This window comes from Lepidochelys kempii, chromosome 23 (genome assembly GCF_965140265.1).
Source record: "Lepidochelys kempii isolate rLepKem1 chromosome 23, rLepKem1.hap2, whole genome shotgun sequence".
NCBI classification, from domain to species: Eukaryota; Metazoa; Chordata; order Testudines; family Cheloniidae; genus Lepidochelys; species Lepidochelys kempii.
Window position 1 is genome coordinate 4,723,742 of NC_133278.1, and position 12,940 is coordinate 4,736,681.

A 12,940-nucleotide genomic window follows, 5' to 3' on the forward strand; every position below is an offset into this window, starting at 1 on the left:
TTAATGGGGAATTTTTAAGCAATCAATATAATTAATACACAATCAATAGGTCAGGCTAAATAGTTTGAGCTTCTGGAGTCTGTCACTGTAAGGCAGGTTTTCTAATCTCGTAATCATTCTTGTGGCTCTCTGAACCCTCTCCAGTTTATCAACATCCTTCCTGAATTGTGGGTACCAGAACCGGACCCAGGATCCCAGCAGCAGTTGCACCAAATGCCAAATCCAGAGGAGAAATAACCTCTCTGCTCCTACTCGAGAGTCCCCTGTTGATGCATCCCAGGATCGCATTAGCCCTAGTGACCAAGCCATCGCTCTGGGAGCTCATGTTCAGCTGATTATCTGCCCCCGCCACCGAAAATCTTTTTCAGAGTCTCCTGGCTTCAGTGGGCCGTACCAGCAGCAGTGGGCAGACAGCTGCCCTAGCAGCAGCATGGTTCATACCAGAATGACTCCCTTCCGTTGGCATCAGGGATATGTTCAGAAGGAGAGAGGGATCCCTGCTCCCTGGGCCTCAGAGTCTGATGCTCTCTTGGGCCCCAATGCAGAGGCAGAAGCCAGAGTTCTTGCTTATTTCTCCTTATCCAGCTTCTTCAGTGCTGGGTTTGGATACTCTGGATTCTCGATCACACCTGCGCCGAACTTCAGCTCCAAAAAGCTCCGGTAGTTGTTGGGTGCCAGAGCTGTGAAGCCAGCAAATGGCAGGGGTAACAGGGGCTTGAGGAAGTGCTCCGGGAACTCCACATCCTGCCGATGGTCCATCCACGTGTCCTTGGTCATCAGCCCATTCTTGGGGTAGAAGGGCCAGAGGTCAACGTGCAGGTGGTTGTGCTCGCTGTATTGCACACGGTAGAAGTCGCCCTCGATGGCCTTCTCCCAGACAAAGCCCTTCTCATCCACGATGGAGCCAGACTCTACGTTCCTGAGGAGGTCGCAGTTGGGAATGTCCTCCAGGTATATCCCTAGATCCACGTCATAATCCCATGGGATGATGTCCTGATGTCGGGCAGCTCCTAGGAGCGTCCCGCCTTCCAGCCAGTACCGAACTCCAGACGTCTCCAAGACGTTGATGACATACTTTGCCGTCTCCCTCAGGGCCTGTAGACAGCAAGGCGGGGTCCAGCGGTTCTGATAGAGATATTCCGGCGTATCATCATGGACGGTGCTGAAGCAACGCGGCGTCTCTTTGCTGCACCCAAACCACTGCTGCTTCCCATCCTCCAGGAGAACCCGCTTGATGCCGAAGTCTCGGAAGAGCTGCAGCCGGCTGGCTTTGGCGCGGTTCTCTGCCTTCCATTGGTTGTGCGAGGAGCTGAGCAGAGGCTGGTGGGCTGAGGAGAAGGAGACATCAAGGATTCGGACCGTCCAGCCCCGCAGTGATGTCTGGATGAAGAGGGAGGTCAGCAGGGGCTTGGCCAAGGGAGTGGAAAGGTTGAAGAGATCCTTTGTGCGCAGCAGAATCACGGCGTCTCCCTTCAGGGCTGTGCAGACCCTGGTGGAAGGCGCTACACTGTATTCAGCAGTCCACTTTCTAAGGCTGACCTTCACGTTCAAGCACTGGAGGGGAGCGAGGGACTGCACGGGTGCTGCCACCATTTGAACTCTGCCCTGGTTGGCTTTGAACTCTTCTAACATACGATCCAGCTGCCTTGTGGAATCAACCTTGACCCCATCAGGCACCAGGGCCACATACTCCGTCTTCACGTACATCTCAGGCCTGGACACATGGGCAGACTGGTCAGGGGCTGGCTTGAGGATCACGAGCTGGACGTTGGGAACATCTGGTAATACAAGCGGAGGGTACGGCAAGGTATCTGCTGCTACCATGACTGGCTGCTCCAGCTTCTGCTTCAGGAAGGACTTCACCACACCAGGGACGTAGTTCTCAAAGTCCTCGAACTCCCTGATGATGACAGTCACCCCGAGCTTCTGGGAGACAGGCAGCAGCCGGGAGCTAGGCTGGACGTGGTCTCTGTGTCTGTGCAACATCCGCTGCTGCAGCCTCGAGACGTAGTACAGTATCAGTAGATTGATGACAATCGCAAGCGCTAGGACCCCCTGACAGAACGTGATGCGCATCTTGCCAGGCAGCTGGGTCTGTTCACCTGGGGAACGATGTTATGTGGCTGTGGTCTCTGCATGGGGCAGTCAGAGGCCTTTGCTTCCCCAGGAGGCTCTGGGCTCATCCATCCCAACTCAGCTGACTTGCTGGTCACCCTGGAAAGAAATGCAGATGGAGTTTGAGTGCCAGGGATGTTTGCGACTGAGGAAAGCCTGCGTCCACGGCTCAGGGGCTGTCTCCCCAATCCTACAATTGGAGCAGGGGCTACTAGACAGATATACTAGATGGAAAAAAGGGTTTAAAATAAATGGTCCGATTAAAGAAAGATGCTCCCCCCAGCTGATTGCCATAAGAAACACAGTCCCCTGATTCTTCAGGTTCACCTAAGGCCTCCCCTAAATTAAATCTCTCCACTGTCCCTCATTGACACAGCATGGTCTAGTGGGTAGAGAAGGGGCCAGGGACTCAGAACTCCTGTACTCTGTTCCCATCTCTGCCGCTGAACCACTGTGCAGCCTTAGACAAGTGACTGCCGCTCCGTGCTTCAGTTTCCCCAGTCAGGAGCAGAACCAGGAATAGGCTATAGGAGTCCTGTCTCTCAGTTCCTCCCTCAAAAGTGGTGTTCAGATTCCAGTCTGAGCCTCCCTCACCCAGCCTGTTTGAAGTCTGTGTTTACTGGCTGGTTATCAGCACAGCTCAACCACTGAGCAAAGCCAGCCAGTCAGCGCAGGTTGGAACTGGCTGACCGAACTGCTACTCCCAAAGGAGCTGCAGCCAGTGGAGAGGACAGACTTCAGTATTGTAGGCATGTCTGAGCTCGGGATTGCTCCTAAGGGACTTGGGGTTTCCATCTTGCTGGGAAAACAGGAGCAAGGAGACCATCTGAAAGTTCTGAATTAGTGCACATGGCTTCTCAACCTACATTAACTGCTAAAGTTCCCAGAACAAGAGATGCGCCATGACGAGGGGGCTGCTTTATTTAATCTTGTTTGTATCAAGCTGGCTCATTGCCCCAGAGCAGTGGTTCCCAAACTTTAACAGCCGGCGAACCCCTTTCACTAAATTGTGAAATCTCATGAACCCCCTCCTAAAAATGAATATTTCCAGGGATTTAAGTTTAAATTTCTTCCGCACTCCGCGGGGCTCCAGCTGCTGGACCCCATTGACCGCCCTGGTCAACTGAGCTCCACTGAGCTTGGGCTGCAGGTCCCGCTGACTGCCGGGGCTCGGGCTGCCAGCCCCACGCGGAGTGCTGGGGTTCAGGCTGCTGGCTCCCTTGCTGACAGGGACAGGGGCAGGGCTCGGGCTGCCAGCCCCAACTGCCCGGCCTGCCAGCCCCAACTGCCTGGCCCTGCTCTCCCTGGGGCTCGGGCTGCCAGCCCTGCGTGGAGTGCTGGGGTTTGGACTGCTGGCTCCCCTGCTGATGGGGGCAGGGCTCGGGCTGCCAGCCCCAACTGCCCGGCCCCGCTCTCCCTGGGGCTCGGGCCGTCTGCCCTGCAACCGGATCCCACCTGCTGCCTCCAATGCCCAGGGTCCTCTGGCTGCCAGGAGTGACATTTTTCTGGTGAGCCCCCTGTAATGTTCTGTGAACCCCAGTTTGGGAACCACTGCCCCAGAGGGATCAAGGCCTCCGTTTAAGCACTAATTTCTCTGCAAACCCACCTTCCCCTCAGGGGGAAGGGGTGGGGAACCCAGAGCACGGCACCCTGCACAACAAGAACCCAGTCATCTAGGAAAAGAAAACCCGCCTGCCCTCCTAACCTAGGGGCACTGTTACAGGCAGGCCTGATGAAAAAAATGTGGGGACCTGGTACATCATGTTCGCTGAGGCCCCACCTCCTCCCATGTCACTTTATTTACACAGATGTTTGGGGGGATCCCCCTGAGCTTGAGTCCCTGGTACAGCTGTCCACCCTTTCCCTCCCTCTCTCACCAGCCCTGGGAATACCGCTTAGCACTGTAAGGAGCCCATCTGTCAGCAACACACCCTGCATCCCAGGAGAGCTCTGTTCATGCAACTATAGCCACATACCGTGCACCTTTAATCACCAGGATCTCCCTCCCAGGTCGCAAGAGACGACCCCCGAAGCTAAGACCCAGATCTGAACTCTCCTAAAGTTTGGAGGTGTCTCATTCGGGGGTTCTGGTCTGAGCTCAAGTCTAATCTAACACGATGCTCTCAGCAAATGGCAGCTGCTCTTCTCCGATCCCATTGGACAAGATACAGGGTCAAGCAGTTAAAGCTCTGAATGCGACCCACTGTGATAGATAGAGCCTGGGGTGGAAACATCCTCCAGATTCTACATCAGAAATCACTATTTTTGTGGGACTTTTGAGGAAACAGTGTTCTGTGCTCCCTCTGCTGGCTGGCTGGCTCCCTCTGCTGAACTGCAGCATCCAAGTAATCAACATTGTCCCCCAGAGCTGTGCACGTTCCTAGTGATAACGATGCTCAAACAAGGAAGCCAAGCAGACAGATTTGCTTTGTTGCCTTGGAGTTTAAGAGCCCACAATGCACTCATTTTCCTTTAGCTAAAGCTACTCTCCCCCCAGTAGGTCAACGAGCTCCAGGAGCAGCAACACGGTTTAAAGCGGAGCAAGCCCTGCAGTGCCTCATTGTGCTGCCTCAACGCTGCTCCCACTTCAAGTTGCAGGAACTTAGGAACCAAACCTAGAAAGAGGCAATGTCACACAGCGATTCCATCCGGGAAGTTGGAAGTCAGTCCTGGACTGGGTGTGTGGCTAAGTGGTCAGAGCAGGGTGTCCTCCTGCATCCCATTCCCACCTCTGCCACTGATTCACTGTGTGACCTTAGACATAACACCTGAGCTGTCTGCACCTGTCTCCCTAGCTATGAAATGCAGGTATCTTTATCTCCCTACTTCTTTTGGGAGATTCAGCTAGGAGAGGTCTGCACTAGCAACATTTGCCAGTATAGTAATGTGGGTTGGGGGGTGATTTTTTTGATGACATTTCCATGCTGGCAAAAGCCATCAGGTAGACACAGTCATGCTGGTATCGCTTATTTAGCTCAGGGAACTGGCATAATCTATGCCAGCAAAAGCACTTTTTTTACCAGCATAAGATGCACCCATGGATGAAAAGGCCAGAAGGGACTGTTGTGATCATCAAGTCTGACCTCTAGCTATGCCAGCAAACCTTTTCCAGTGCAGATCTGGCCTTAGCTGAAGTGTGTAAAGCACTTGGAGTTCCTCAAGCAGAGGGTGCTGGAAAAGAGCAAACTATTATTCATTAGTACTAAACCAGACTCCTTTCTGCCTGGGACTGCAACGGCCTAGCCTGGGAAACAGTGTTCTGCCACAGTGACCAGCCCAGTTTTAAGCTGTTAAAACTGTAAATTGCAGACGAGAATTAAAAGAGGAGGCAGCAGTGTCACTTGAAAGATGAACTGCCCTCAGAATTAAAAACATCTCTGTGGCTTTGTCTACACTACACAGCTTTTAGAAACACGGGCAGTGTAAACGCTGTTTGTCGGTACAAAGTACTTCCTACTACTACAAGCAGGATTCACCGTGTTGACAGGAGAGTGCTCCTGCTGACAACAAGCTGTTTACACTGCAACTTGCCATGGAAAAACTTTTGTCTTGGGGTGGGGGTGGGGGGGCTTTTAGAAGCACCTGTGAATGACAAAAGTTTGTTCACTTGGCAGTGTAGACAAAGCCTAAGCTTCCCCAAGGAGGCTGAAGCTGAGTTTTCTCCGCATGCAAAGGAAGCCTGGTCTCAGGAAAGCTTTTCCACTAGCAGGCTTCTTGCATTGTTAAGCCAGGGCTCTGTAGCTGTTTCGTCTGTAGCTGTTTTGTCGCTTACAATCTTGTCAGCATGGGTTTAGTTTTTTTAATCACTTGTTTATAAGCACCACAGGCCTTAGTCTCCTCCCCTGCTGCTCTGCAGGACTGAAAGGAAACCTGTGTCAAGCAGCATTTAAGACGATGGGTTTACATAAGCTTGAAGTCATTAAAAAGCGATTGTATTAATCTCTGCTCCATTCCCAATGTGTGTGTGTGGGGGGAAAATCTATGTAAAATTGAAAAGGACAAAGCTATATTAAAAGGTACTTAATAATCCCTTGCCCTGCTCTAGCACCTTCCATGCATGGTTCTTAAAAGATGGTTAATAAACTAAGCTCCGCAATCTGCCTGGGAGAGAGGTATTGTTATCCCCACTTAAACGGCGGCACACAGATGGGAACTGATTTGCCAGTGTGAGTCAGTAGCAGAGTTGGGAATAGTGGAACCCAGGAGTCCTGACTCCCTGGCCTGTTTTTTAGTCCCCATTCCTCAAGCTTCTAAGAAGATATCTCAAAGCAGTGCACTCAAGCTGACACTGTCCCCTCCTATAGACACCAGAACACCTCTGACACCTTTAAAAACATCCTACCCCACAATGGTCCAAGAAGAGACAGGGTGAGAGTGAGAGGCTAGACAGAGTCCAGATGAAATGTGGTTTACAGGAGGCATATTTACCTGCCATTCTCTTCCAAGGACATCTGAGAAAGGGGACTCTGAAAGGAGAAATCAAACAGGTCAGATTAATTAAGACCTCGAAAGTATTTCACCAGCCCTGATTTTTTTTTTTTTTAATGCTGTTTCCTTTCAGACAAAGGAATCAGGAAGTGGAACAGAAACAGAAAGTTGGTCCGGACCAGAACCTCAGACCCAACCCTCCCTACCTTCTGGAGCCAAACTTTATATGGATAATAAGAATGTTCATAGTTACGTTAGAAAGGCTAAAAAGGGATATAATGTAGTGTATTACTTCTATATATTATATGTATAATCTCATATATATAAAAAGGATATAAACCGCATTGCTTCTGGGCAGACACGAACCTTTCATTGATGGGGGGGGGGTGAGGAAGAAATTTCTCCTCTATGGTTAGGCTATTCCTCAAGTGTCTACTAAAGTGTTTTGCCCTTTCCTCTAAAGCAGATGGTACCGCCCACTCTTGGAAACAAGGTACTGGACAAGAGGGATCCAATCCTCCGAGTTTCCAGAAGAAATCAGCTGGAATTTTATTAGTATATAGCATTAAATGCTGGCCTGTGTGAAATGAGTTTGGGAGGGCTCAGTCCAACTCCTAGTGGATGTATGTTCACATTCAAAAATCAACAATCATCCATCCCTATTGGCACTAATTGTCTGCCAGGTGGGAAGCTGCAGCAGAGACCTTAGCAAGCCCCGTCTTACCTCTAAACTGGGTCCCTCCAGGGAAGGGAGAAGGCACCCAGTGTAGTGCGTTTTGAGGGAGTTGGTTCTCTAGTTGCCTGTGCTGTACTCATGGGGATGTCTCCGGGGTTGTCAATCTGGCCCCTTTCACCAGTACTAGAAGTAAAAGAAGCATAAAATGATTGACAGGAAAATAACCTTTGTTGTTGCCTGGGACCCCTGCAACAAGTATGTGCGGTGGACCCGTGGGATCAGTTGACGCTACGCACGGCTCATGCGGCGCCTCATGGTCTCGGACACCATCCAATAGTCCAGGGACATCTACATCGAACACATCCCCAGCCACCGACAGTACCAAGATCCCCAGCCACCGACAGTACCATGAGCCGGAACAACATCGTGCATCAACTACGAGAAAGGGACCAAGAGACTTTTTCCATTGGACCGTATGAACTGAAATCATAAACTCACTGAACATTAAATCTCACCAAATGAGTAGCCACTCATTATTCTCCACACCTGAACATAGCCATTATATGAACGACATACCCTCATATCTCAATGTCTGTACTTTGACCTGTTAACCTTTTACTCCCAATCGGGGATATTGCAGATTATGTATTCCTTACACCACCCAATCCTAAACCAAACTTCACACCACTTGATAATCTGCACGTTATTCCCGGATAACCAGAAACTTCTACGCTTAAACTCTGTACCATTTTTTTTTAATTTTAACATCATCTTAATAAAAGTACTTGATAAGGCAAAGTTTGCAGCTAAGTGTGACATCAACGAGCACTCCAGAATGTGTATTTCTGGCTCCAGACTCCTTTCCCAGCTCCTTGTCAAAATATTTCTGCTGCCCCTTGCTCAGTCATACAAGAGGAGTCAAGCAAAACCATTAGACTCTATGACTGCTGTTACAAACAGCTCCCCGACAGTTTTGACCACAACCTCTCCACCTGCCTAGGTTCTACCAGGAGACAAAAGCCCCAAGTAAGAGTTCCACACATATCACAATGCACAACACCATAAAGCATGGGGGGGATTCAATCAACAACCATTGATTGTAGGCTTCTGAGTCAGTGTTCTGTTCCTTCCAGCAGCATGCCTGGGGCCTTGGATTTCAATGGTCTTGAAAGGTCTGTCTCTATTTTACCCCAAAATGGCCATCTTTCTAGACTGTCAACACGATGCCTGAGCTTTTCCACTCACCTATATCTTCCTCCTCCTAGTTTCTGGCTTTTGAGAAGAAGAAAAGGTTGACATTACATTATATATTTTTAACTCAGGGAAATGACTGATGCTTGAATGTAAGTGAATTTGTGTAAGAGTGGGGCCCAAGGACATCTGGACAGAGTCCCATCTCTCTGCTTCCTCTATGTCTATTCCACCCCAATTTCACAGCGCTTCTGGACTTGGCTCCTTTGCCACAGCCAAAAATCTCAAGATTTCTGGAGGCAGCCCTGTGAGTCCTCCTAGGTAAGACAGGTAAAGCACACTGATAAACCTGAATACCAACCGGTGGTGGATTTGGGGTAAGGCAGGCAATTGCCCTAGATAAGGAAGTAGATGGGGAAAGGAGATGGTGACCACCCTGAATAGTTGAGAGGAAGGGACAGTGACTGCTCTGAATAGGGGCTGGTATGGAGCTAAGGCGACAGACCAAATGTTCCAGCATCATGGCTGGGGAGATGAGGCAGGCTTTGATTTGTCCTCATCCAAACCAGACTGGAATCTCAGCTCTGTGCTAAGAAGGGATCTGCCCTGGGGGTGGGGGGGGGCAGAGAGAAAAGTACTTTGTGGGGGGGGAGGGGGAGGACTGATCTGGAAAGGAGCTGGCCTGTCAATGGGGTGGCCTATGCAGTCCTGGGTGGAGGTGGGACTGTGCTTACAGTGGTGAAGAGCCTGTTGCCAGGGGAACCTCCACCTGCTTGCTCTGGGTGGATAAGAAGCCTGTCCTGAGGGGGCCTGATCGAGACCCTCATTGAAATGGGAACCTCTCCCTGTCTGCTCGGGACAGGGGAGAGAAGTGACCCTATTCTAGGGGGAACTTGGCTGGGGTCCCCAGTGTAATGAGAATCCATCTCAGCCTCTTCTGAGTGGGGGGTGAAGCAAGTCAGGGGGGGTGGGGGCATGAGGTCTGGTGGGGGGGGGGTGAGGTCTGCCATGGGAACCCCTCCCTGGATGCTTTGGGTTTCTGGATGTGTGTGGGGGCGGAGGGGGATGTTCCCTGGGAACTGCTCCCTCCCTGCTCTGGGGGGGATAAAGCAGGCCTGTAGGGAGCAGGTGTTACCATGGGAATCCTTCTCCTTGCTGGGGGAACAGTACGGGGCTGAAGCAGGCCTACCCTGGGGGGGCCTGTTGCCATGGGAACCTCCCGCTCAAGGGGGAGCAGCAGGCCTACCTGGAGGGGCCCGTTGCCATGGGAACCCCCTGCTCAGGGGGGGAAGCAGGCCGGCCCTGGGGGCCCTGTTGCCATGGGAACCCCCCGCTCGGGGGAAGCAGCAGGCCTACCTGGAGGGGCCCGTTGCCATGGGAACCCCTCCCTGCCCCCGTCCCGCGGCGCGGGCCCCATTTCCTGGTGGAGCACTATCTGGCAGGAAGTGCCCCCCCCGCACGGCTCCCTATGTGGCAGCCGCCGGGATCCATGATGGAGGCTGAGCGGGTGCTGGTGCGGGCCCAGCAGGCCTCGGGCCCGGCGGGGGCAGAGCCGCCCCCGCCCCCGCCGCAGGCCCCGGGCCGGGCGGCCGCGGGGTCCGGGCCCGGCGAGCTCAGCCTGCCCGGCATCCTGCACTACATCCAGCACGAGTGGGCCCGCTTCGAGGCCGAGAAGAGCCGCTGGGAGGCCGAGCGGGCCGAGCTGCAGGTGCCGGGGGCGGCGGCGGCGGGCCGGGCCGGGGCGCGGGGAGCCGCGGGCGGGCGAGGGGTTACCGGGGCCACCGCTGCCTCCGCCGCTGCCGCCATCTTGGAGGGAAATGGCCGACGGGACCCCGGGGGGGGGGTCAGAGAGCCCCCCCCAGGATCGGGGACCCCCCCGTGGGTCGGGGCGGGGGAGTGTCAGCGCCCCCCCCCAGGATCGGGACCCCCCCGTGGGTCGGAGCAGGGGCGTGTCAGGGACCCCCAGGATCGGGGACCTCCCCCGTGGGTCGGGGATCCCCCCACAGGGGCAGGGGCTTAGACCTTGGGAGAGACCAGGGGGTTGAAGGGAGAAATTGGGGTGAGAGATTAGAGGGGGGTGGTGAGTGGGGGAGGTATTGTGGTCCCTCCCCCACAAAAAAAAATTTGGGACCCTTTATTTGCGACTTGGGATGGTGGCTGTTGCTGTCCAAGAAGGCTTGAGGAGGCTTGGGGCGAGCGTGAGGGGCGGGGTACGTGGCTGTCGCCTCCCCGTAGCACCAGGGGAAGGAGCGAATGACTTGGGGCAAATGCAGCCGTCCCCCTCCAATAGGAAGTTGAGGGGGACCATGGGGGAGGAACACAGCTGTCGTTCCTGCCATAGCAACCAGTGAAGGAGTTGGGATGAGCTTTTGGGGGGGAGGAAATGCAGTTGTCAACCCCGTAGCAACTCCCAATAGAGTTGGGGTGAATGTTGGGGCAGGGGCCAGGAAATGTCTGCTGCTGCCCAAGAGGGAGGTGAGGTGATGAGGGGGGAAATGTAGCTATCGCCTTCCAATAGGGACCAGGGAAGGAATTGGGGTGAGGGCATGTGGGGAGACATGCATCTGTCAACCCCATAGCAACTAGGGAGGGAGTTGTTGGCGGGGGCACAGCCAACATCCAGTCCAGTAGTGGGAGAGGAGAGAATTGAGGTGGGACACCTAATAGAGACCATGGAGGTGGTCACTTCTCTGAATAGCCTCCATGGGTCTGGTCAAGAGGAGCTGCTTCCCGGTTGTTGGTGTTTGGAGCAAAGGGAATGTCGCTTTCCTGAGGTATTGTTTAAGGAGCAGGGGACAGTGATCTCCCTTAATACGGCATGAAGACCTGCAGGGCTGTTCTCCCTGAGTAGCTCTAGGGCTAGAATTGGGATGGGAGGAGATGGCAACCTCTCAGAACAACAATGCTGACAGTGCCCAGGGATGGAAATTTCTCTGAGTAGTGACTAGGGCTGTTAAGTGCATTAACTTCTCTGAATAGCCACAGCCAGCGGATCTGGGGTTAGTAATTTGGGTGAATTCACTTCCACAGAGTTGGAGGGATGAATTGTTTGGGATGGAAATAGGTGCTGAAGATGTCAAGGGAATGCCCTGTCCCAAACAGCAGCTCAGGTATAGAGAATTCTCCTTCCCGAATACCAGTGGAGAAGGGCGGTGAGCTGAGGACCTTTGAGATCCTTGGCAAAGGGTGTCTGAGTGACTCATCAGCGCCTGGGTGAGAGAGTTACTATCCCCTTGAACGTTTATGGGTTTATAGGTCACAGGAGAGAGGCAAACAAAATAGACCAGTTCTCATTGACTTCACTTTGTTGCTCTGCTCGCACATGGAGAACAGGTGAAGAGCAGTAGCTTATCACATGCCAGGCCAGAAGGCCTTGATGCCAGCCTCTAGCACGTGTGCTGGATGCTGCAGGATGTAAGGCATCCCTAGAAAGTGTCTCAGATTTCCAGATCCTCATAGCTGGAGTGGACATGAGGCATAAACTGCTTTCTGGTGTGCGTGCTTGTATATATGATGACTTATAGCTGGTCTGTGTAACATGGGGAATTGAAGTGGGCCAAGCAGCAGGGTTTGATGTGAGCAGGGGGGTGAAAGGCAATGGATGGGACAGAGCTGCAGGTATCTAGGCAAGGGAATATGCAGGGATTGAGAGACTGAATCTGGCTGGAGAGTTTAATGAGATGGAGGTGCTAGGGGAACAGTGAGATAGCTTTAATCTGCAGGGTGAGGCTGAGGAGTGTTGTGTAGGAGGGGTTATGAGTGGAACAGGAAAAAGGCCATAGAGAATTGCTTATAAAATCAAGGGTGTGTCCAGCGGCACAGGTGGGAGTGTAGCAGATTGGATGAGGCCTTGGTGGGAGGGAAGAGAATCATGTGAGTCAGCAGCAGCAGTATGGAGGAAGAGAAACTGATCAAGAAGAGGAAGCTGGAAGAGGAAGGTGGGGCGGAGCGGGGCTTTCAGAAGATAATTAGGATGCAGTCTTGGCTGTGACTCTGATGCTAGCTCCATAGCCCAAACAATGAGATTCTCAAGGAGGAGGTACCCTGGGGGTAGGCTGCCTGTGCTTGACACTTCTCTAGTGCTGTCTTTGTAAACATTAACTCATTAAGCCTGGTAACTTCCCCATGAGACTGTGCCAATATTCTCTGATTGGGAAACTGAGGCACGGAGATGGGAAGTGACTTGACTCCTCTGTACTTGTGGGTGCTGTCAGAGCCATGATTAGAAATTGGGATTTTCTGGCTCCCAGTCCTGTGCGGAGACCACTTGACCCTATCTCATTCTCAAGCAAGAAAAGGCCAGGGGAGCATTGCTTGGTCTCAGTAATTCCATGGATATCAGTGTCAGGGATGAGGAGGGATTTGCTGTCTGAGGGAGCTGATGATAACATTTACCCAGGAGAGTGGTTAATGGCTGAAGAATGATGGAAAGAAGATTGGGAGACTTCTCTTGGAGGTAACAAGGTCATGTGTTGGGGAGAATGCTTTGGGATAGTCTTTGGGAGATATTAGCTGGTTTAATATGCTGAT

The 12,940-nt window shown here is 52.6% G+C and overlaps 2 protein-coding genes across 16 annotated transcripts in view; one reads left to right on the plus strand and one right to left on the minus strand.

Annotated features, from left to right (window-relative positions):
- On the minus strand, nt 1-10,228 carry FKRP (fukutin related protein). Of its 13 annotated transcripts, none has more exons than XM_073321772.1 (5): nt 10,184-10,202; nt 8,465-8,491; nt 7,268-7,654; nt 6,544-6,581; nt 1-2,214 (listed from the first exon to the last, which is right to left on the minus strand). In XM_073321772.1, the coding sequence occupies exon 5, from the start codon at nt 2,074-2,076 to the stop codon at nt 568-570; it is 1,509 nt and encodes a 502-aa protein (XP_073177873.1). In that variant the 5' UTR covers nt 2,077-2,214; nt 6,544-6,581; nt 7,268-7,654; nt 8,465-8,491; nt 10,184-10,202; the 3' UTR covers nt 1-567. The 13 variants fall into 13 exon arrangements, with proteins under 13 accessions (XP_073177873.1, XP_073177882.1, XP_073177874.1 ...); XM_073321781.1 differs by lacking the exon at nt 10,184-10,202 and adding an exon at nt 9,767-9,942 and having other exon boundaries at nt 7,268-7,402; XM_073321773.1 differs by lacking the exon at nt 10,184-10,202 and adding an exon at nt 9,767-9,942.
- Nucleotides 9,867-12,940, plus strand: part of STRN4 (striatin 4) — a 27,514-nt gene continuing 24,440 nt past the window's right edge. For 2 of the 3 annotated variants that reach the window (XM_073321763.1, XM_073321764.1), the window contains exon 1: nt 9,867-10,118. In XM_073321763.1, coding sequence (XP_073177864.1) covers nt 9,879-10,118 — 240 coding nt within the window. In that variant the 5' untranslated portion in view covers nt 9,867-9,878. Of the gene's footprint in view, nt 10,119-10,160; nt 12,867-12,940 lie in introns of those variants that run through there. The other variant, XM_073321765.1, reaches the window with a different exon arrangement.

Coding starts and splice junctions, on each gene's coding strand:
- FKRP (XM_073321778.1), bottom strand. CDS start 2,076: ATGCGCATCACGTTCTGTCAGGGGGTCCTAGCGCTTGCGATTGTCATC.